At 42.5% G+C, this 21507-nt stretch overlaps 2 protein-coding genes across 17 annotated transcripts; one reads left to right on the top strand and one right to left on the bottom strand.

Annotated features, from left to right (window-relative positions):
- Positions 1–13554: 13554 nt before the first annotated feature.
- Positions 13555–18966, bottom strand: GDF9 (growth differentiation factor 9). 13 transcript variants are annotated; one of them, XM_017872004.1, is made up of 4 exons: positions 18878–18966; positions 17827–17862; positions 16534–16777; positions 13555–14928 (listed from the first exon to the last, which is right to left on the bottom strand). In XM_017872004.1, exons 3-4 carry the CDS (start codon positions 16664–16666, stop codon positions 13958–13960), a joined length of 1104 nt encoding a protein of 367 aa, XP_017727493.1. In that variant the 5' UTR covers positions 16667–16777; positions 17827–17862; positions 18878–18966; the 3' UTR covers positions 13555–13957. The 13 variants fall into 13 exon arrangements, with proteins under 13 accessions (XP_017727493.1, XP_017727489.1, XP_017727491.1 ...); XM_017872000.1 differs by having other exon boundaries at positions 13555–15051; positions 16534–16710; XM_017872002.1 differs by having other exon boundaries at positions 13555–15051; positions 16534–16710; positions 18874–18930.
- On the top strand, positions 18927–20050 carry UQCRQ (ubiquinol-cytochrome c reductase complex III subunit VII). Of its 4 annotated transcripts, none has more exons than XM_017872006.1 (3): positions 18927–19051; positions 19234–19400; positions 19851–20050. In XM_017872006.1, the coding sequence occupies exons 2-3, from the start codon at positions 19247–19249 to the stop codon at positions 19943–19945; spliced, it is 249 nt and encodes an 82-aa protein (XP_017727495.1). In that variant the 5' UTR covers positions 18927–19051; positions 19234–19246; the 3' UTR covers positions 19946–20050. The 4 variants fall into 4 exon arrangements, with proteins under 4 accessions (XP_017727495.1, XP_017727496.1, XP_017727498.1 ...); XM_017872007.1 differs by having other exon boundaries at positions 18927–19055; XM_017872009.1 differs by having other exon boundaries at positions 18927–19059.
- Positions 20051–21507: the final 1457 nt, after the last annotated feature.

The raw sequence follows: 21507 nt of genomic DNA, 5'->3' as shown, positions 1-21507 counted from the left end.
AAAAAAAAAAAAAAAAAAAAAAATTAAAATTAAAAATTAAAAGAAAAAAACGTTCCTCATTACAAAACCAGCATAGCTTGTTGTGGGCTTACTTTGGTATGGGATTTCTCACAACAGTTGGACACACTGCCAGGGCTGATTTCTCTGTTGTGACAATTTCACTCCAACACAGCATTTGTGGGGCATTCTTTGGAAAGAGATGGGGCTGCTAAGGCTTTTACAAAAAAACCTTCTCTTCCATGAACATTCTCAAATACGGCAGCGAGCAGATATGTTCACAGAGCCTCTGAATTCATGCACAGACAGATGCTCTGCATAGAAATTGTGACTTAGTCTACAGTCATACCATCCTGAATGTGCCCAATCTCATCTGATCTCGGAAACTAAGCAGAGTCGGGTCTGGTGAGTACTTAGGAGAAATTGTGAATAAACTTCACAATTGGAGAACATAAAGATCTTTTATTTGCAGAGGTCGGAGATTAAAATTTGAATGTGCGAAACTGCCAACAGTTTGGTAAATACATCAGCCCACCAGCAGCCTTCAAAGGGAATTGAAATCATCTGTAAAATACAGTGAGGTGGGCAATGTATGGGCATGTGGGTTTTCCATGGAGGGAATAGATTTATGCTAGATGCAAAATGCATACTTCATAAGTCTTTAAAAGTCTTAAGTCTTTGACAAAAGACTTGATATATCATACATCTTTGAAAACTGGTAATATTTTATAGTTACAGCTCATCTCAATTTTGACTACCTATATTTTAAATGTTAGTAGCTACACACGACTAGTGACAACTGTATTGGACAGCACAGCTTCAGAGCGTCTTAGCTGTGGGAATAATACAAGCAGCACTTAGTGAGAATTGATTTTGGTAGGCATTGTTCTGAGCTCTTTACAGGTATTAACTTGTTAATCCTCACAACTCTATGAAGTAGGTATTATCATCCTCTTTTACAGAGAAGGAAACTGAGTTTCAGAGAGGTGAGCTTATTTGCCCAAAGTCATAGCCAAGGTAGTTTCAGAGCTTCTGCTTTTAACTATTCTACTAAACTCCCTGGGGCCTGCCTACTATTTCTATCTCTAGTATGGTCTTAATAAGTGGTAATAAACCAAGTGCTGCTCTGTTGGGAATATTTTTTATTTTGTTGGAGAAGGATCTGATAAGGTGGAGTCATGAACTCTTCAGGTCCAGGAAACGCTAAATGTGGGGCATCAACTCAGTAAATCTCCAAGATTCCTTAATCTCTACAACCCTGCTTTAGCCCTTTACAAATATTTCACAAACTGGCAAGGGTCAAGGGCACGAACACAATGAAAACTTGTGATGCTAATCACTTTCTTCTCTAATCATGCAATGATTTGCAAAGTTCACAGCACAAATTTTCCTGGAGAATGATGCAATAGAAGCTGAGTATACTAGCCTTTTGACTTCAATAAACTGATAAACCTGTTTGTCTATTTTCTAAAGGTACAATTCAAATCCATTTTCCTACATTTAGACAAAACTTCAGATTACTTATTGGCAAGTGGTTTAGCCCTGCTAGTTAATATTATCTAATGAGGTAGTTTTTAATGTCAAATATGACATATAGTCCAAATGTTGGATGTTCTCCTGCCTTAGGAATACTCCTACTTTCCTTAACCAAAACTGGTAGAAGGATGAGATGGAGAAATTTAAGAATGCTATCAAAGAACATGTAGCAAATTATTTTTATGTCACAAAGGGATAGCAAACTGCTATAGACTTTTCTTATTCATTTTCTCTAAGCAGAGGTTTGGACAAGGACTTTACATGGTACTTTAAGGAACACCTCTTTTTGACTTGGAGAACTGAGCACATGCATTAATCTCTACTTCTTCCCACTAACATGAGAGCAAGTGAACATCAAATAAAGCCACAAGCACAAAGAATAAGGGAGGAGAGAACAGCAGATGAATGTGAACAGAGTTTCAGAAGTTAGAAACTGGCTAGAAGAGTGAACAGTTAGGAAAAAGTGAAACCTAAACCTGCTGGGGATGGGAATGTCAATGAGAAGCAAATGAGTCAGGCCTCAGACTCTGGGGAAGCTCAGGATCCATGTACCGTGTATCATGCCATGTACCACGGAAAGCAGGGGGCCAGCTGTAACTGTCAGCTGAATCTCTACATGGAACAATTAGGCCCCTATGTACACTCTCATCCCAAGCAGCTAGATGACTACCCCTCTCCCAATTAACAAGAGACTGGGAGTTGATTCTGTGGGAGAGTTTCAGTCAAAGAGGTTCCAGGCAAATAAACTCCAGGCATGGTGGATGTTGGGGGAAATAATACATTATTGGGGAAAAAAGGTGAAGTGTTCACTGTGAATGATGAGATCTTAGCTTGCATTGCTTGGCTCTAAAGCCACCAGTAGCTAAATGTGTATCTTTGCCCCATCTTTTTCTCACCAGAAGATTGGATAATTCTTCTGTGGAGAAACCTATAGAAATTGATAGGAGCTTCAAACCACAATGCACTAACACATCTCATCTTCTGACACAGAGCTTCCAATGGCTTTTCTAGGGTCTTATAGACAACAAAAGACTTTTGAAAAAAAGGCTTCCAACATGAAAGGTAAAGGCCAAAATAAATAAAAACTCAAATGAATAAATGCAAGAAGAAAATTTCAAAAAAGTTGTAATTAAGAAACACTTCATTTGGATGGAACTATAAAGTAAAAGAATGGGATAAATTGTATCCTTTCATTTCACTCTATGAACTTATGTTTCTTTTCTTATTAGAATGTTGCCACCCTTTCACTTCAGAGATAAGCCAAATAAGAAAAAGCCATGAAAATAAATTCCAAGTTTTTTCACTTCTCTGCATGCACCCCCATCTCCACTGCAGTAGTCCAAAGCAGCAGCATCTTTCACCTGAACCATGACAACAGCCCCTTCAATAGATCTCCCTGCATCAGACTAGTCCCTGCCAAACAATACTACACAGAACATTTAGAATGATTTTTTTTTGAGACCCTGTTGCCCAGACTGGAGTGCATTGATGCAATCACAGCTCACTGCAGCCTTGACTGCCTGGGCTCAAGCAATTCTCCTACCTCAGCCTACCAGGTCTTTGGGACCACAGATGTGTATCACCCCACCTGGCAATTTTTTTTTGTAGAGATGAGGTCTCCCTGTGTTGCCCAAGTTGGTCTCCAACTCCTGGGCTCAAGCAATCCACCCACCTCAGCCTCCCAAAATGTTGGGATGACAGGCATGAGCCACCACACCAAGCCAGGATGATTTAAAAAAAGAAAAAAAAAAAAAAAAAAAAAAAAAAAGGAGGCTGGGCGCGGTGCCCCACCCCTGTCTCCCCCCCACTTTGGGAAGCTGAGGCAGGCCTTGACCTGAGAGGTCAAGGTTGCAGTGAGTCAAAATCATACTACTGCACTCCAGCCTGGGTGACAAAGTGAGACCCTGCCTCAATAAATAAACACATAAATAAATCTAATGCCCTTGTGCTGGCCAACAAGGTCTGGTATCATCGGGTCTGTATGCTCCTTCAGCCTCTCCCACTCCACTTGCCATTCCACCTATTCCTTCTCCCTCCGACATGCCAGCCCCATCCAGCTCTTTCTGTTCCTAGAACACAAGTTCATTCTCCCCTCAGGCCTTAGCCTAGAGGTTCCTGAATATGACTGCTTTTTTTTTTTTTTTTTTAGTCTGTGTCCCCACACTGTAACAAAAGCTCCATGAGAGCAAGTATCATGTCTATCTTATTTTCCATCAGACCATCTACAAGGGTACCTGACACGTAGTATGTGCCCAATAAATATTGTATAAATGAAATCGTAGTACAGAAGCCTCAGAGTTTCAAGGGATAGGTGAAACAATGTAAAATGAAAAAATATTGAACCATTAAACAAATTCCATCAGGGAATATAAAAACTCTATTGATGTTTGAATCAGTATTTTCCTTGGACCAAGTAGGTTTCAATGTCAAAAATTCTATTTTATCAATGTCAATATCCTGGTTGTGATATTATGCTATAGTTTTGCAAGACTGAAGGAACTGGATAAAAGATACACAGGATCTCTCTTATTTCACATAAATCTATAGTTATCCCTTTTAGTAGTATTGGGTATCTAAATTTACTAAATTATTAATATTACTTAGTATGTTATTTTAGTATCTCTGCTAAAATAAAAAGTTTAAATACTTCTAATCAAAGGTAAGATCATTTAGTATTCACCCAGCCTGCTTTTACAATGCCACCCCAAAATGTATTCCTCTATAGAATGTTCCACAGAAACAAATGCTCACTGATGGAACTTAGGGTCCTAGAGGAAGCCTTCATAGCTGGTAGCTGATATCCTTCTCGGGGAGCTCAGAACATCAGACTATTCTTAACCACACACAGCGCCTCGCCCAGTCAGTGTTCAATAAATATTTATTCAATGAGCTAATTATTCAAGAAAGTCAAAATGACATCCCGGCACAGGTTGTGAACTCTTATAACATTGGCTGTTATTCCAGCATGGGAAGACACCAGCATCAAAGACAGGTCTATAAATGACTGTGTACTATTCACAAAGCCCCTATTACTCTTAAAGGAGTAAGATTCCCAAAATGTACAGTTGACACTTATCCAACATGTCTAGTTACTCAATTCTTTGATACACAAAAATTTTAAAAAATAAAATCCTTCGATACAAATTGCTTTACATATTAAGGTAGGACAAGGAAATACTCTGGTAGGCCATGTATAAAATCCTGCTCTTTAAATAGATACTGAAATAATCCTGGTCTTATTAACAAGTTAAGTCCCTTTCTAAAACTCGACTAGTAAATGTGTGGTTTGAGAAGGACAACTGTGTCAGGAAGTAGCTACCCACATGAAGAGGCCCTATTTGACTTCTCAATTATGGTAAAAGATGAAGTGCCTGCATCTCCTGGTTGTGTTTATATTTTGTTTCTATTTAGAGAACAGTTAATGGGTTAAGCAGCATAGTTGTCTATTGTATCCATTGAGCTAATCTACATACCTAAAATATTTTTGGGTCTTACATCCTCTAAAAGAACATTTAAAAAATTTTAATTTCACTTCATTTATTATTTTGTAAGTTACAATCCTTACAAAGTTAAACATTAAAATTGACTACATAAAATTTAATTATTTGTTTTTTAAATTTTATTTTCATTAAAATTGACTACATAAAATTTTATATAAACCAAGTTCTTCTGTCTGAGCATTTTTCTTTCTCCTCTACCCCATGAAAGAGCAATTTTTTTTCCCACAAGCTATCTAAACTGCACTTTAAAGCAAGTCCAGTAGCTGCTGCCCTTGAAGTTGATTAGCAAAACACAAAGTATTCAACATAACACAGGAGCTGATTTAAACTGATAAAAGGCAGGAAATTCAGAGCTGAAGGTAATACCAGCTCCTGACGTACCCCATTGTTCCTTGGCATAGTAAGGCACTCATCACATTTAGTGACCTCATATCTCATCTGGACTAAATACCAAAGCTGAATGCATCTATTTAAGGCAGATGTAGCTTCATCCTTAAATTTCCAGATTTAAATCACTGTTGTCCTTTCTCATTTGTTTTCTAGAGTGGCAGATTTTATAAAAGTAACTAAGAAAATAGGTTTCGTACGGAAGAGAGAGTTGAGCGATTAGCATACCCTTCTCAATTGTGTATAAGAGAAACCTTGAAGTTTAAATTTAAAAGGTCTATCAGCCCTGACACATTACAGGAATATTAACACTGTCCTGTGAATGAAACTAGATTTACAAATAAAGTCTAAGAAAAAAAAATTTAAATGTCAAGCTATCACTCACCTGTAGCATCAAAACACTATGCAAAAAAAGTTTAGGTAAGTACATTTTAGAACTTACCGGTAAGAATGCCCAACGATTTTTCTGCTCCTGAATTTTGGCATTGACCTTAATACTTAACTTCCATCAAAATTATCCCTTCATTTTCTTTTCCAACTCCCCTGCTTTCTACTGTTTGAAATCTTCAGATTTCAGACCACATTCATACTCAACCATAGAAATAGGTCATGCAAAAAATAAATGGAGTTTCACTCTTGTTGCCCAGGCTGGAGTGCAATGACACCATCTCGGCTCACCGCAACCTCCACTTCCCAGGTTCAAGCGATTCTCCTGCCTCAGTCTCCCAAGTAGCTGGGATTATGGGCACAGGCCACCATGTCCGGCTAATTTTTTGAATTTTTTTTTTTTTCTTGAGATGGAGTCTCACTCTGTTGCCCAGGTTGGAGTGCAGTGGCACTATCTGGGCTCACTGCAAGCTCCGCCTCCTGGATTCGCACCATTCTCCTGCCTCAGCCTCCTGAGTAGCTGGGACTACAGGTGCCTGCCACCATGCCCGGCTAATTTTTTGTATTTTTAGTAGAGACGGGGTTTCATCATGTTAGCCAGAATGGTCTTGATCTCCTGACCTCATGATCCGCCCACCTCGGCCTCCCAAAGTGCTGGGATTACAGGCATGAGCCACCGTGCCCGGCCAATTTTTTGAATTTTTGGTAGAGATGGGGTTTCGCCATGTTGGTCAGGTGGTCTCGAACTCCTGACCTCAACGCAACCTCCACTTCCCAGGTTCAAGCGATTCTCCTGCCTCAGTCTCCCAAGTAGCTGGGATTATGGGCACAGGCCACCATGTCCGGCTAATTTTTTGAATTTTTTTTTTTTTCTTGAGATGGAGTCTCACTCTGTTGCCCAGGTTGGAGTGCAGTGGCACTATCTGGGCTCACTGCAAGCTCCGCCTCCTGGATTCGCACCATTCTCCTGCCTCAGCCTCCTGAGTAGCTGGGACTACAGGTGCCTGCCACCATGCCCGGCTAATTTTTTGTATTTTAGTAGAGACGGGGTTTCATCATGTTAGCCAGAATGGTCTTGATCTCCTGACCTCATGATCCGCCCACCTCGGCCTCCCAAAGTGCTGGGATTACAGGCATGAGCCACCGTGCCCGGCCAATTTTTTGAATTTTTGGTAGAGATGGGGTTTCGCCATGTTGGTCAGGTGGTCTCGAACTCCTGACCTCAAATGATCCGCCAGCCTTGGCCTCCCAAAGTGCTGGGATTACAGGCATGAGCCACTGTGCCCAGCCCATTCCAGATACTTTTTTACTTGTTTTATTTTTAGAGATCGGATCTCGCTCCATCCATCGCCCAGGCTAGAGCACAACAGCACAATCAGGGCTCACTGCAGCATCCATCCCCCAGGCTCGCGTAATTCTCCCACAACAGCCTCCAGAAGAGCTGGGACTACAGGTTTGAGCCATCACGCCCAGCTGATTTTTTTGTTAAAGACAGGGGTCTCACTATATCGCTCAGACTGGTCTCAAACTCCTGAACTCAAGGGATCCTCTCACCTAGGCCTCCCAAAGTGGTAGGATTAGGCGTGAGCCACCGCGCCCGGCCCTTTTTTAACTCAAGAATGACATAGGCCAGGCGCGTTGGCTCAAGCCTGTAATCCCAGCACTTTGGGAGGCCGAGACAGGCGGATCACGAAGTCAGGAGATCAAGACCATCCTGGTTAACCCAGTGAAACCCCGTCTCTACTAAAAAATACAAAAAAACTAGCCGGGCGAGGTGGCAGGCACCTGTAGTCCCAGCTACTTGGGAGGCTGAGGCAGGAGAATGGCGTAAACCCAGGAGGCAGAGCTTGCAGTGAGCTGAGATCCGGCCACTGCACTTCAGCCTGGGCAACAGAGCGAGACCCCCTCTAAAAAAAAAAAAAAAAAAAGAATGACATAATTGGCTGTGAATGGTGGCTTATGCCTGTAACTCTATGCCTCACTTTTTTTTTTCCTTCTTCTAGATGGAGTCTCACTCTGTTGCCCAGGCTGGAGTGCAGTGGTGCAATATCTCGGCTCACTGCAGCCTCCGTCTCCCAGGTTCAAGCAGTTCTCCTGCCTCAGCCTCCTGAGTAGCTGGGATTACAGGCAAGTGCCACCATGCCCAGCTAATTTTTAGTAGAGTCGGGGTTTTACCATGTTGACGAGGCTGGTCTTGAACTCCTGACCTCAAGTGATCCGCCTGCCTCAGCCTCCCAAAGTGCTAGGATTACAGGTATGAGCCACTGTACCTGGCCAGTAACCCTACTACTTTGGGAGGGAGGCGGGAAAATCACTTTAGCCCAGGAATTTGTGACCAACCTGGGCAACATGGCAAGACCCCATCTCTACTAAAAGTACACAACATTTGCCAGGAGTGGTGGTACATGCTGACAGTTCCAGCTCCCTGAGAGGCTGAAGTGGGAGGATCACCTGAGCCTGGGAGATGGAGGCTGCAGAAAGCCGAGATCACACAACTGCACTCCAGCCTGGGCAACAGAGCGAGACCCTGTCTCGAAAAAAAAAAAAAGAAAAAAGATTATCCAAACAAATGGAAAACATCTCATGTTCATGAACTGGAAGACAACATTGTTAAGATGGCAATTCTTCCGAAACTGATCTACAGATTCAGTATAATCCCTATCAAAATCCTAGTTTTTTTGCAGAAATCAATGAACTGATTCTAAAACTCATATAGTTTTGGGCGGGCGCGGTGGCTCATACGTGTAATCCCAGCATTACGGGAGGCGGAGGTGGGTGGATCACTTGAGGCCAGGAGTTGGAGACCAGCCTGGCCAACATGGCAAAATCCCGTCTCTACAAAAAATACAAAAATTAGCCAGGCATGATGGCGCCTGCCTGTAATGCCAGCTACTCTGGAGGCTGAGGTGCGAGAATCACTTGAACCTGGGAAGTGGAGCTGAGATCATGCCACTGCACTCCAGCCTGGGTGACAGAGTGAGAGAGATTTTGTCTCTTAAAAAAAAAAAGTATAAAGTATATATATACGTATATATAAATGTGTGTGTGTGTGTGTATATGAGTGTGCGTATAAATCTCTTGACAGCGCCTTGCACTCTGTCACCCTGGAGTACAGGCACATAATCATAGCTCACCGCAGCCTCAACCTCCTGAGCTCAAGCAATTCTCCTGCCTCAGCCTCCTGAATAGCTGTAACTACAGGTGTGCACCACCACACCCAGCTAATTTCTATTTTTTTATTTTTTGTAGAGATGATGCCTCACTTTGTTGCCCAGACTGGTCTCAAACTCCTGGATTCAAGCAATCCTCCTGCCTCAGGCTCCTGAAGTACTGGGATTACAGTTGTGAGCCACTACTCCCAGCCTGGTCAACTGTTTTTTTGACAAGAGGACCAAAATAATTCAATGGGAGAAAAAGTCATCTCAACAAATGGTACTGAAACAACTAGATAATCACATGCAAGAGTAACAGTTGGACTTCTACCTCATACCATATACAAAAATTAACTCAAAATGGATTCCAGACTTAAGTAAAAGCTAAAACTGGAAAACTCTTAGAAGAAAACTAGGGGGAATCTTCATGATATTGATTTTACAACCCAAAATTGGATCTGGCAATGATTCCTTGGATATGACACCAAAACAAGCAAAAAATTGAAAATAGATGTTTTAGATTTAATCAAAATTGACAACTTTTATGCAAAGGACTACTGAGTGAAAAGAGGCTGGGTGCAGTGGCTCACGCTTGTAATCTCAACACTTTGGAAGGCTGAGGAGGGCAGATTGCTTGAACTGAGGAGTTCAAGACCAGCCTGGCAACAGGATAAAACCCATCTCTAAACATACACACACACACACACACACACACACACACACACACACACACACACACAGTGAAAAGGTAACCCAAAGAATAAGAAAATAAATTTTAAAATGGACAGGGCTGGATGTGGTGTCTCACGCCTGTAATCGTAGCACTATGGGAGGCTGAGGCAGGCAGATCACTTGAGGTGAGGAGTTTGAGACCAGCCTGGCCAATGTGGCGAAATCCCATCTCTACCAAAAATACAAAAATTAGCCGGGCATGGTGGCACGCACCTGTAATCCCAGCTACTCAGGGGGCTGAGACACGAGAATTGCTTGAACCTGGGAGGTGGGGGTTGCAGTGAGCCGAGATCGTGCCACTGCATTCCAGCCTAGGCGACAGAGACTCCAACTCAAAAAAAAAAAAAAGCTCTGAATAACATTTCTCCGAAGAAGATACACAAATGGTCGGTAAACACAAGAAGAAATACCCATCATCATCAATTATTAGGGAAATGCAAATCAAAACCACAATGAAGCTACTCTGCCTATGGAGTAACTATTCTTTTACTTTCTAAAAGTAACAAAATAAAAAAACAACTACACACACAATGAGATGCCATTTCATGGCCATTAGGATGGCTAATATATATATTTAAAAAGCAAATAAGATTACAAGTGCTGGCTATGAGGTAGAGTAGTTAGGATACTTGTAATTTACTGGTAGAAATGTAAAATGCCACAGCCACAAAGAATTACCACGTGATCCTGCAGTTCCATTTCTAAGAATAGATCCAAATGAACTGAAAGAGATTCTAACAGGTATCTGTAAACCAATGTTCACAGCAGCATTATTCACAATAGCTAAAAGGTAGAAACAATTCAAGTGTCCATTGATAGATGAATAACAAAATGTGGTATGAATACAACAGATTATTCAGCCTTAATGAAGAATGAAATTCTGATATATGCTACAACATGAATGAGCCTTGAAAACATTATGCTAAGTCAAGTCAGACACAAAAGGACAAATACTGAATGATTCACTTATAGGAAGTACCTAGAACAAGCAAATTTGTAGAGATATAATAGAATAGTGGTTACTAGGAGAAAGAAATGAGGATTTTTTAATTAATTAATTTATTTATTTTGAGACGGAGTCTAGCTCTGTCGCCCAGGTTGGAGTGTAGGGGCACTATCTCGGTTCACTGCAAGCTCTGCCTCCCGAGTTCATGCCATTCTCCTGCCTCAGCCTCCTGAGTAGCTGGGACTACAGGCTCATGCTACCATACCCACCTAATCTTTGTACTTTTTGTGGAGACAGAGATTTGCAATGTTGCCCAGGCTGAGATTTTTTTTTTTTTTTTTTTATGGGTAACATTGCAAAACCCTTTCTGTTGCCCAGGTTGGGATTTTTTTTTTTTTTTTTTAACTCTACATGGGTAGAGTTTCAGATTGGAATGATAAAAAAGTTCGAGATAGTAGTGATGGTTGGAAATCAATGTGAATGTACTTAATGCCGCTGATTTGTATACTCAAAACTAGTTAAGATAGTGGCCAGGTGCAGTGGCTCACGCCTGTAATCCCAGCACTTTGGGAGACCGAGGCGGGCAAACCACTAGGTCAGGAGATTGAGACCATCCTGGCTAACACGGTGAAACCCTGTCTCTACTAAAAATACAAAAAATAAGCCGGGTGTAGTGGCGGGCGCCTGTAGTCCCAGCTACTTGGGAGGCTGAGGCAGGAGGATGGCGTGAATCCAGGAGGCAGAGCTTGCAGTGAGCCCAGATCGTGCCATGCACTCCAGCCTGGGCAACAGAGAGAGACTCAGTCTCAAAAAAAAAAAAAAAAAAAAAAAGTTAAGATACTAAAATGTTGTTATATATATTTTACAATAAAATAACAAAAAGGCAACCCACAGAATCAGAAAATATTTGAAAATGTGTAAGAAACTTATATCTAGAATATATAACTCTTAAAACTCAGTAAACATATAACAATTAGAAAATGGGCAAATGATCTTAATAAACTTTTTTTTTTTCTTTTTATGAGACAGAGTCTCGCTCTGTTGCCAGGCTGGAGTGCAATGGCGCAATCTGCACTCACTGCAACCTCTGCCTCCCGGGTTCAAGTGATTCACCTGCCTCAGCCACCCAAGTAGCTGGGACTACAGGCACGTGCCACCATGCCCAGATCATTTTTTTTTTTTTTTTTTAGTAGAGATGGTGTTTCACCATGTTGGCCAGAATGGTCTCAAACTCCAGACCTCATGATCTGCCCACCTCGGCCTCCCAAAGTGCTGGGATTACAGGCATGAGCCTCCACACCCAGCCTTAATAGACATTCTTTAAAAAAGATATACAAATGGCTAATAAGCAAATGAAGAGATGCTCAATATCATTAGTTATCAAGAGAATGCAAATCAAAACCACAATGAGATACCATTTCACACTCACTTTGATAGCTAGAATAAAAGAGTAAGTTCATTACACAGTGTATGCTTATACCAAAATATCACATGTACCCTATAAATATGTACAACTATTACATACCCATAGAAAATAAAATAAAACATCCCCAAAAGTCAGATGAGTGTTGAAAGGATGCTGAGAAATCAGAACCCTCAAGCACTGCTAGTGGGAATGTAAAATGGTACAGCTGGTTTGCAAAACAGTCTAGCAGTTCCTCAAATGACTAAATGTAGAGTTACCATATGACCTAGCAATTCCACTCTTAGGTATGTACCCCAAAGAAATAAAACTTCTACATGAATTTTATCAGCATTATTTTTAAGAGCTAAAAAATGGAAACAGCTCAAATGTCCACCCACAAATGGATAAACAAAATTTGGTATAGCCATATAATAAAATACAGTCACTAGAAAAAAGTACTGATACATGGTACAACACAGATGAACCTTGAAAACATGCTAAGTGAAAGGAGCCAGTCTATTGCATGATTCCATTCATATGAAAGTCCTGAATCAGAAACCTATGAACAAGTTCGTAGTTGCTTAGGGCTGGGAGTGGAGCAGGACGGGAAACAGGGGAGTAATAGCTGAAGTGTATAGGGTTTCTTTTTTAGGTGATGAACATGTTCTAAAATTGACAATGGTGATGGTGTCCCATGTTTATAAATATACTATAAACCAATGTACACTTTAAATGGGTAAATCATACAGTATGTGAATATTTAATGAAGCTAAAAATAGCACCCAAAAAAGATCATTGACAAGAATGAAAAGTACTTATTACACCTAGGAGTTACTTTTCATTTATACATCAAGGTTTTAGAAACTCAAAACACAAAATCACAATATCAACCCTACCTCTGTGCCTCCAGGGCTCTCTCCAAATAGATATATTGAAAACCTACATAAAAGCGCTAGCATCCACACAAGACCCAGTCAGTAACATAACCAGTCACTACTCCGAGCTTAGTAGGAACAGTTCTAAATTGAGCTGGAAAAAAAACCTGTGGGGGTGGAGTGGAGGGAGCTAAGCAAATCAGCAAAAAACAAACCAAAACAAAAAACCTTCCCTGGCTTCCTTTCATAAGGTCAGAGGTTTTAAATATATAAAGAAAAAAATATACTTCCAAAGTCTTGTGCACAGGTTTTCTTGGAAAAACATGCAAGGCAATTTCCTTTACATGAGTGGGGCAAATGTTATATTGTTCTATGTGACTCGATTGATTTATATATGTTAGTTAACAAGGAGAATTAGTATACTGTTCACCAATCACACTAAAGCAAGAGAAATGGGTTATACTGCCTACTCTCTAGTCCTAGTGAGTCTCAACTTCTTGAGAATTTCGGTGACATTAGCCTCCCTTTCACCCCGAAAAAGAATCAAAAGTCGAGCTCTGGCCAGCTTTTAGACACTTCCTCTCTCCCCCAAATGATCACTTAAAAGCAATCTTTAATGAAACACACACAAAATTTATGCCATTGACAGAAATTTATTCTTCCATTAAGACCACAGCAATGTGAATTGCCAATTTATAGCTGCAAGTCCATCCAGGATGTAAGCTAATTAAGGATGTTTCTCTATCAAGAATAAGACTCCTATGAAAAGAAAGAAATCACTCAAGGAAAAAAATGTAAAGTTCTCCACAATAATTATATTTCATTTAAATTTGGAAATAAAAAAAGGCTCTGTAACAGCAATTGATGTTATCCCTTTATCCTGATAGATGCCATAGAAGGTACTAATCTACACAGGTTCCTCTTTACACAACACATGCTGCATTTAGACACTTAATATATGAAGCTTTCTCTTGAAGGCACACATAGGCACACAGTAGTTACTTTGCCAAATAGGCTCAAGGTTTTAAGAGGACCATTTGTTAACGACAGGTGCACTTTGTAGCTATCATATCTTCATACTCTTTATAGGCAATTGAGCCATCGGGCTCAATGGTCAAAACACTCAAGGGGCTGTATTTGGCAGGTACACATGACGGTCTTGGCACTGAGGAGTCCAGCTTCTCGTAGATGATGTTCTGTACCATGGTGTGAACTGGAGAGCCATACCGATGTCCAACTGCCCTTGGACAGTCCCCTTTACAGTATCGAGGGTTGTACCTGTGCGGAGCCACAATCCAGTTGTCCCACTTCAGCTGACTAAAGCTAAGTCTAAAGTCATGGAGCTCACACTCATTTTGGGGAAAAAGAAACTGTTTGAAGTATTCACTCAGATTGAAGGAAGCTGGGACCAAGGGTTTCTTCAATTCAGAACTGACAGTTTCCTGACCTCTGCGGTGACGGTGATGGGAAGATCTCCCATCCTCAGCAGCATCTTCTCCCACAGGATAGGCAGACAGACTTCTCTCCTGGTCAGGACCCTGGGAAGGCCTCCTTTTATAGTAAAGGGAATACCACCTGTGATAAGCCTGAGCACTTGTGTCATTCAAATATAAGATCAGTGAGGGGGGCACCAGAAGAGTCATGTTAAACAAACCATTCTGTGCTGAAGGATGCTCCAGCTGGTCTTTCATGCATGTAAAATTTATAGACATATGAATGCTTCTCTTGTTGGAGGCCACTAAAGGTTGAAGGAGGCTGGTGACATCAATCTCAATCCATTTATGTTTCTTTCCAAATTCAAACTGTGAGTTAAAGGTTAATGAGTACGGAGCTCTGCGGAGAGTCTTGCTAGGAGACTTTGGCTCCTTTATCATTAGGTTGCACACACATTTGACAGCAGAGGAAAAAGAAACTGAGTTGTTGATAGTGTACAACAAGACTGACTTGAATAAGTGTTCAACGGTAGTAATGCGATCCAGGTTAAATAACAGGTCCACTGATGGAAGGATTCCTAAGAAGAAAAATAATCTACCAGTAGTGCTTGAATATGAGTCAACATAACAGGTAGTCAAGTCAAAGAAATAGTACTTCGTAATATGCTTTCTCCCTTCTCTTTTCCCCCACTTTCTCAAGCCTCAAAAAAAAAAAAAAATGGCGGTTAATACAGAAAAGGAAGGCAATTGGTACCATTACTAATTCCCAGCAACCATACTGGACATTTTATCTCCAGAAAGTCAGATTTGATGGTGAATTAAAGTAACAGGGAAGCACTACATTCTGAAGTTTCTTTCTTTTTTTTTTTTTTTTTTGAGATAGGGTCTGTTACCCAAGCTGGAATGCAGTGGCACCATCATGGCTCACTGCAGCCTCAATCTCCCAGGACCAACTGATCCTCTCACCTTAGCCTCCCAGGTAGCTAGGACTACAGGCATGAGCCACCACGCCCAGCTAATTTTTTGTTTTTGTAGAGACAAGGTCTCACTATATTGCCCAGGCTGGTCTCGAACTTCTGGGCTCAGGCGATCCTCTCACCTCAACCTCCTAAAGTGCTGGGATCACAGGCATGAGCCACTGTGCTCAGCCTGAAGCTTCATTCTGAGCAATTTGCTCCAAACACAGAAGCAGTTGATAAGGAAAGTAGTATTTTTCTCTTGGACAGTCTCTAGAGGGAAAACCATAATAAAAACACTTACCAGACTTATTAAGATGACATTCTAAGCCCTAGTGAAGAAAGTCAATTTAAAACAATGTAATTGTCCTAGTTAATTTAGAACACTTGAGAGGAAAAACGGATGCTCTAAAACCACTGCATTAAAATATGATATTAAGGAAGGAGAAAGGGTTTTAAGCAGACAAAACTACCCTGTTGAGTTAGAATGATTTTAAATCAAGAGCTAGTAGATAGAATTATTTATTTATTTATTTATTTATTTATTTTTAAGATGGAGCCTCACTCTGTCACCAGGCTGGAGTGCAGTGGTGCAATCTCAGCTAACTGCAACCTCCGCCTCCCTGGTTCAAGCGATTCTCCTGCCTCAGCCTCCCAAGTAGCTAGGACTACAGGCACGTGCCACCACGCCCAGCCAATTTTTGTTATTTTTAGTAGAGACGGGGTTTCACTACATTATAATTTTTTAAAGCACCACACCCAACTGCTGAGTCAAACTGTGGACTGACACTTTGTTCTTGTAAGGATTGACTCTTCCAAATGGGAACTTTAAGCTTTTCTCTCACAGAAAGTAACAAACGAGAAAAATACCCTATTTAACATTTCACACCAATAGCTGTAAGAGAAGTTTAAGGCCCATTCCTGGGCCAAAAGCTTGGTGGACTAGAAAGAGATGCTAACATTCTCTAGCAGCACTTCCCCTCAGCCCTGAAAGCCAGTAAGTCTCTGGTATTGCTTTAAAATTCCATCATATTAGCCCACCTTAACCAATGAGAGCATTAGGAAGAAACAATAAGCTCAAGTCCCAAATTTGTTTCAATTGGATATTGAGTTTTATGCAAAATAAAATGCAATTCAAGGAACTAGGCTCAGCTCTTTTCTGTAATTGAAATGCAGAAGTGTCTATCATCTTCCCTCCACCCAGTTAACCAATCTGCTCTTACATACCTGTTACCTGGTCTCCAGGAACCTGCTTGTGCTGGGTACAGGGGGTGAAGAGCCGAACAGTGTTGTAGAGGTGACTTCTATTGGATTTAGGAATCCCTTCCTTGGTAGCGTATGTCTTATAGAGCTTCTTCATGTAGTGCAAAGCTCTGGAGTCTGGTTGCAGCCTAGGTGCCCCACCTCGCCCAACAGATAGAACTTTGAAAAGCCGGGGAAGGAGGCCAGCTCTGTCTCTCTCATCTATAGGCTGCAGCAAAGACCAAGGTGTAGCCCCAGATTCCAACCCAGCACTAGCAGCAATCTGAGCATCTCCCCCAGAAGCCCGAGAACCAAGGCTAACAGAAAAACACAGCCAGGCAAAGCAGTAAAACCAAAGGAGAAATTTGTTGGGAAGCGCCATGGCCTGGGAGAACTAGTGAGGAACATATTTCTCCATGCCAGTCCTCTTCCTAAAAGCCAGGAAGAGCCTAGCTTGTTCTCTTAAATAAATCTCAGGTGTGTGGGTGGACTAGGGTCGCTTCTGTAATCAGGCCTCAAGTATGCCTAGCTGAAGATGATTTTGATCAGCTCTATATCGAGCAGCTGATAACACCTTATTTTGCCAATTAGTTCATTAGATACAGATTTAGTTGGTTAGCTTTCCTCTCTTTTCCCCTGGCATTTCTTAAAACCTGTTATTGTTATACTACCGGACTAGCTATGTAGCTGAAAGTCTAAGATAAATTGAGGAATGATCTTAAATAAAATCTCTCATTTTTTAAAGAAATTTGGATTAAGATGTTTGCAAGGTGCCTGCCGAAACTTCTGAGGCATGTGGAAAAGCTAACCAATTATTCATGATGATACTCAGATCTGTTGGTATGCAACTTATGGTATTAGGTTTACTCTTCCTCTCAATTTATCTTCACGGCCTCTTGCACTTCCAGGTGTTTACAATATGTAATTATTCGCTGCATGTTAATTTGAGGGGTGAGAAAGTCACAACTGGCATAGAAGTTCCAGAGAGCAGAAAACCGTTAGGTTTCTCAGTCCTCCCAGGTGGCTGGGTACAGAATATGTACTTGGAGTACTGGAATTTTATTTGCAATGTTCTTAAAAGAGGACATCGCCTTTAACTTTGACTTATTTTTAAATATAACAACTTGATGTCCCTACTGTGGTCTGCACACTCATCTATACATATTTTGATTGAAAGGTTTTCGGATGTTTGCAGATGCTATAACATAAATGAATGTTTTTTATTATTATTATTCACCCAAATGGTCGTAGAATTCGCTACAATATTTCTGTCCTTACCTGTAATTCTGTTCTTGCCTTGGAGCTGAGACCAGGCTAGACATTAGGGTTTTAAAAAATGAGGCAAAGGAGCACCATGAAAAGCTGAAATGAGGGGATATCCAGCGCCACCCCGAAGAAGACTATGCTGGAAGAAAGTCAACCCACATAGTACAAGATACAAAGCCAGTTTGTGCAGTACCTATATGAGAAAACTAAGGTATGTCTGCAAAATACGAGTTGACTGCCTGCCGAGCCTCCGTGGGCCGTAAGCTGTGTTATAAAACACACCCAACTGCTGAATGAGAGCTTAGTCCTAGATTAAATATGGCCAGCAATTCCATTAACAACACTGACAGACGCCTCATGGCAAGCTGTACAGGACAACAGCATCGTCAAGCAGAATGCACTTCAGAGAAAACACAGTAAGGCCTCTCACCGGACTTCCTTGCTTCTCACGTGGGGAGAGGAAAGAACTGGGGCATCGTGATACCCCCCCATCCCACGCAAACCATCTGGGAGGCGGTCTCAGCATTCATCAGTTGACGATTATTCGATTATTTTTGTGGCTGAATTTGAGGAAACGTTTGTATTATCTCTTGGGAACGTTTACAGCCTGCCAGTGGACTCTACAACAGAGGTTACCAAGAGAAGCCTTAGATGTGTGTCCCTGATTGTGGTGCTGGGGTCGCTGATGGCTTGAAAATAACAGAGCCCCCTTTGAGTTACTGGCCAAGGCCAAATAAAACCTCGTGCTCCTTTGCTGTGGGGCGGTCCGGCCTCGGGGCTCAGAGGCGCTCTGTCCACCGCTGGGAGAACTCGCAGGCCCCAAGCTCCTGGCCAGCGCGGCCCCCGAGGTCGGCAGGCCCCTTGCTCGTCACCTCGTTGTTCCCTCACCCGCCTCCCGCATTCAGCCGCTTCCTGACTGGAATTCCACAGAAAGGCAGAGGGCTGAGAAGTGTGAGCGCCTCCGCCTGTCCACTGTCCCCCAAAGTCAGTTCAATCCCCGACGTCCTCCGCTAGGCTCCACCCCACCGGCCCCGGCGGGGCCTCCAAGGCACCGCCCACCTACGGGTCACCCAGTCAGGCCACTTCTTTCTGGGACAAACGCATCATCCCTTAAAGACAGCAGGAAAATGGCATCTCCCGGAAGTTACCTCACGACCTCCAAGCGCGGCTTCCAACCTTGCCGGAAGTGACGAAAGAGTCAACCGGCTCGGTGACTGCTGAAGGCGAGCTAACACCTGTGCGTGAGTAAGAGGCTGGTTGTGCAGTGTTGGTGGACCCTGGGAGGCCACGGGCGCCCCGCTGGTCTGGGGTAGGATAAGGAGTCCAGGGGCAGGAGTCTGGGGTTGGGGATGGTCCGCCGCGGGGACTGCGGCGCTTTGCGAAAGCGAGCCAAGCGCCTGTCCGCCCTCGGTCCTGCAGGGCCGTCGCCACGATGGGCCGCGAGTTTGGGAATCTGACGCGGATGCGGCATGTGATCACCTACAGCTTGTCACCTTTCGAGCAGCGTGCCGTCCCGCACGTCTTCAGTAAAGGAATCCCTAACGTGCTGCGCCGCGTTCGGGAGTCTTTCTTTCGCGTGGTGCCGCGTGAGTGCCCTGGGCCTGTGGGAGCGGGAGGCTGAACCCCAGCAGCAGCAGCAGTCCCTGCGTCTCCCCTCTGAGCGCTGGCGGCCGGGCAGGCGCTCTGTAACTTGCCGTACACACCTTTCTCGTTGAATATTCCTGACCGCCCTTAAGCTGGTCATATTATCCTCCCCATTTTACACGGGGAAAACTAAATTACAGAACTGAAATGACTGGCCCAAGGTCACTCGGATGATTCCAGCGTGTTCCTCTGAGGTCATCTTTATCGAGTTCTTACCAGTGTGAAATGCTTTGAATTAAACGTGCAGCAGATAGTGATGATAGTTGCACGGCCTTGGATATGCTAAGAACTACTTAAGTGTATACTTTAAAGAATACAACAGGACTGAGACCTTTTTTTTTTCTTCTATATGTCTTATATATGTGCTCTGTTTACTCTCTTAATTTTTAAAGAGTTTGTAGTGTTTTATCTTATCTACACATGGGGGACTGAAGAGTTCGAGAAATCCAAGAGGAAGAATCCAGCTGCCTATGAAAATGACAAATGAGCAACGCATCCGGATGACGGTTCCCTGTCTCTGAAAGACCTTTTTCTGGAAGAGGAGTCTGCATTGTAGTGTCTCAAAGACACAATAAACTTCCTATGGTCTGCACTGTTGTGATTTTACATTTTTGTGAGTAGAATCCTGTGTGACCACTAAATATTCAAGTTAATGAAGCGCCCCTCCTCAGCATGACTCTTGACGTTTTGCCTGGTCTTGGGTTTTGGTGAAAGAGCAGGGCTCGCCCTTTGTTCCATAATCTACAAGAAAGTAGCTGCAGCTACTCCTGCAGCTAACCATTTGTGGGTGACATGGGCTATGGGGAGTGCTGGTTCTTGGCCCTCTGCTCCCATAACAGCAATAAAGTCTAGTAACTATATTGTAATTAGTATGTGTCAGGTACACTTTTATTTTTTACTTTTTGAGATGGAGTCTTGCTCTGTCATCCAGGCTGGAGTGCAGTGGTACAATCTTGGCTTACTGCCATCTCTGCCCCCTGGGTTCAAATGATTCTCCTGCCCCACCCTCAGAGTAGCTGGGATTACAGGTGCAAGACACCACACCCGGCTAATTTTTTGTATTTTTTGTAGAGACAGGGTTTCACCATGTTGGCCAGGCTGGTCTGGAATTCCTGACCTCAGGTGATCTGCCCACCTCAGCCTCTCAAAGTGCTGGGATTACAGGCATGAGCCATGGCACTCCGGGCCTCAAATACTCTTCTTAGCTACACAAATGAACTGTTAAACCTCACAAGCACCTTTAATGTATCCTCATCTGGCAGATGAGGAAACAGGCACAGAGAGATTAAGTAATTTGCCAGAAATTATACAGCAGTGAAAGGTGGAGTCTTGCACTCAAGTGATGCTCTTAAAGCTATGCTCTAGTGCAGGGGTGTCCAATCTTTTGGCTTCCCTGGGCCACCCACAAAATACACTAACACTACAATAGTTGATAAGCTTTAAAAAAATTTGCAAAAAAAACCTCAGCATTTTCAGAAAGTTTACAAATTTTTGTTGGGTGGGATTCAAAGCCATCCTGGGCCGCTTGCTGCCAGGACTGCGGTTGGACAAGCTTGCTCTACTGCCTTTCCTCCTAAGGCGGGCCTTAGCCTGAAGGGATATAAGCTATAAAACGGATGAGGTGATCTCTTGGCCTCCACAGCAGTTTTCTGTTTCTGTGCCAGGAAGCCAACAATGTTTTCAACCGTATGTGGTTCATAAAGCCTCAAATATTTACTCTGGCCTTTTATGAAAAAAGGTTTACACCTGATCTAAAGCCTTTAAATTATCTTTTTGGTATTAAAGGTACCATTTTCCCTTCACCCACTGGCAGATGGTGGGGGTAGGTGTGGTTGGCAGTTTTATGCCTCTAGTTTCTTAGAGAGGCTACTCTAAGCTTCAGGGCATGGATCTCACTTGTGGTAGCGGGTATGTGGAATATGATGAGTTGTCATAGCTCAGTCAGTACCATACATGACATGGGATCTGAGATCCGTTTTTAGAAACTCTTCCTGCTAGCAGCAACTTTGATTCTGGCTCAGACTTTTTTTTTTTTTTTTTTTTTTTTTT

Source organism: Rhinopithecus bieti, unplaced genomic scaffold (assembly GCF_001698545.2).
Source record: "Rhinopithecus bieti isolate Rb0 unplaced genomic scaffold, ASM169854v2 scaffold_5889, whole genome shotgun sequence".
NCBI classification, from domain to species: domain Eukaryota; kingdom Metazoa; phylum Chordata; class Mammalia; order Primates; family Cercopithecidae; genus Rhinopithecus; species Rhinopithecus bieti.
The sequence above is the reverse complement of the archived record's forward strand: the minus strand, read 5'-3'. Positions and strand labels throughout refer to the sequence as shown.

Coding starts and splice junctions, on each gene's coding strand:
- GDF9 (XM_017871994.1), bottom strand. CDS start 16,930: ATGGCGCTTCCCAACAAATTTCTCCTTTGGTTTTACTGCTTTGCCTGG. Junction 15,052..16,533: donor TCCTGGAGACCAGGTAACAG/GTATGTAAGAGC, acceptor TTTTTTTTTGAG/GCTTGAGAAAGTGGGGGAAA.
- UQCRQ (XM_017872006.1), top strand. CDS start 19,247: ATGGGCCGCGAGTTTGGGAATCTGACGCGGATGCGGCATGTGATCACC. Junction 19,401..19,850: donor TTTCTTTCGCGTGGTGCCGC/GTGAGTGCCCTG, acceptor TAATTTTTAAAG/AGTTTGTAGTGTTTTATCTT.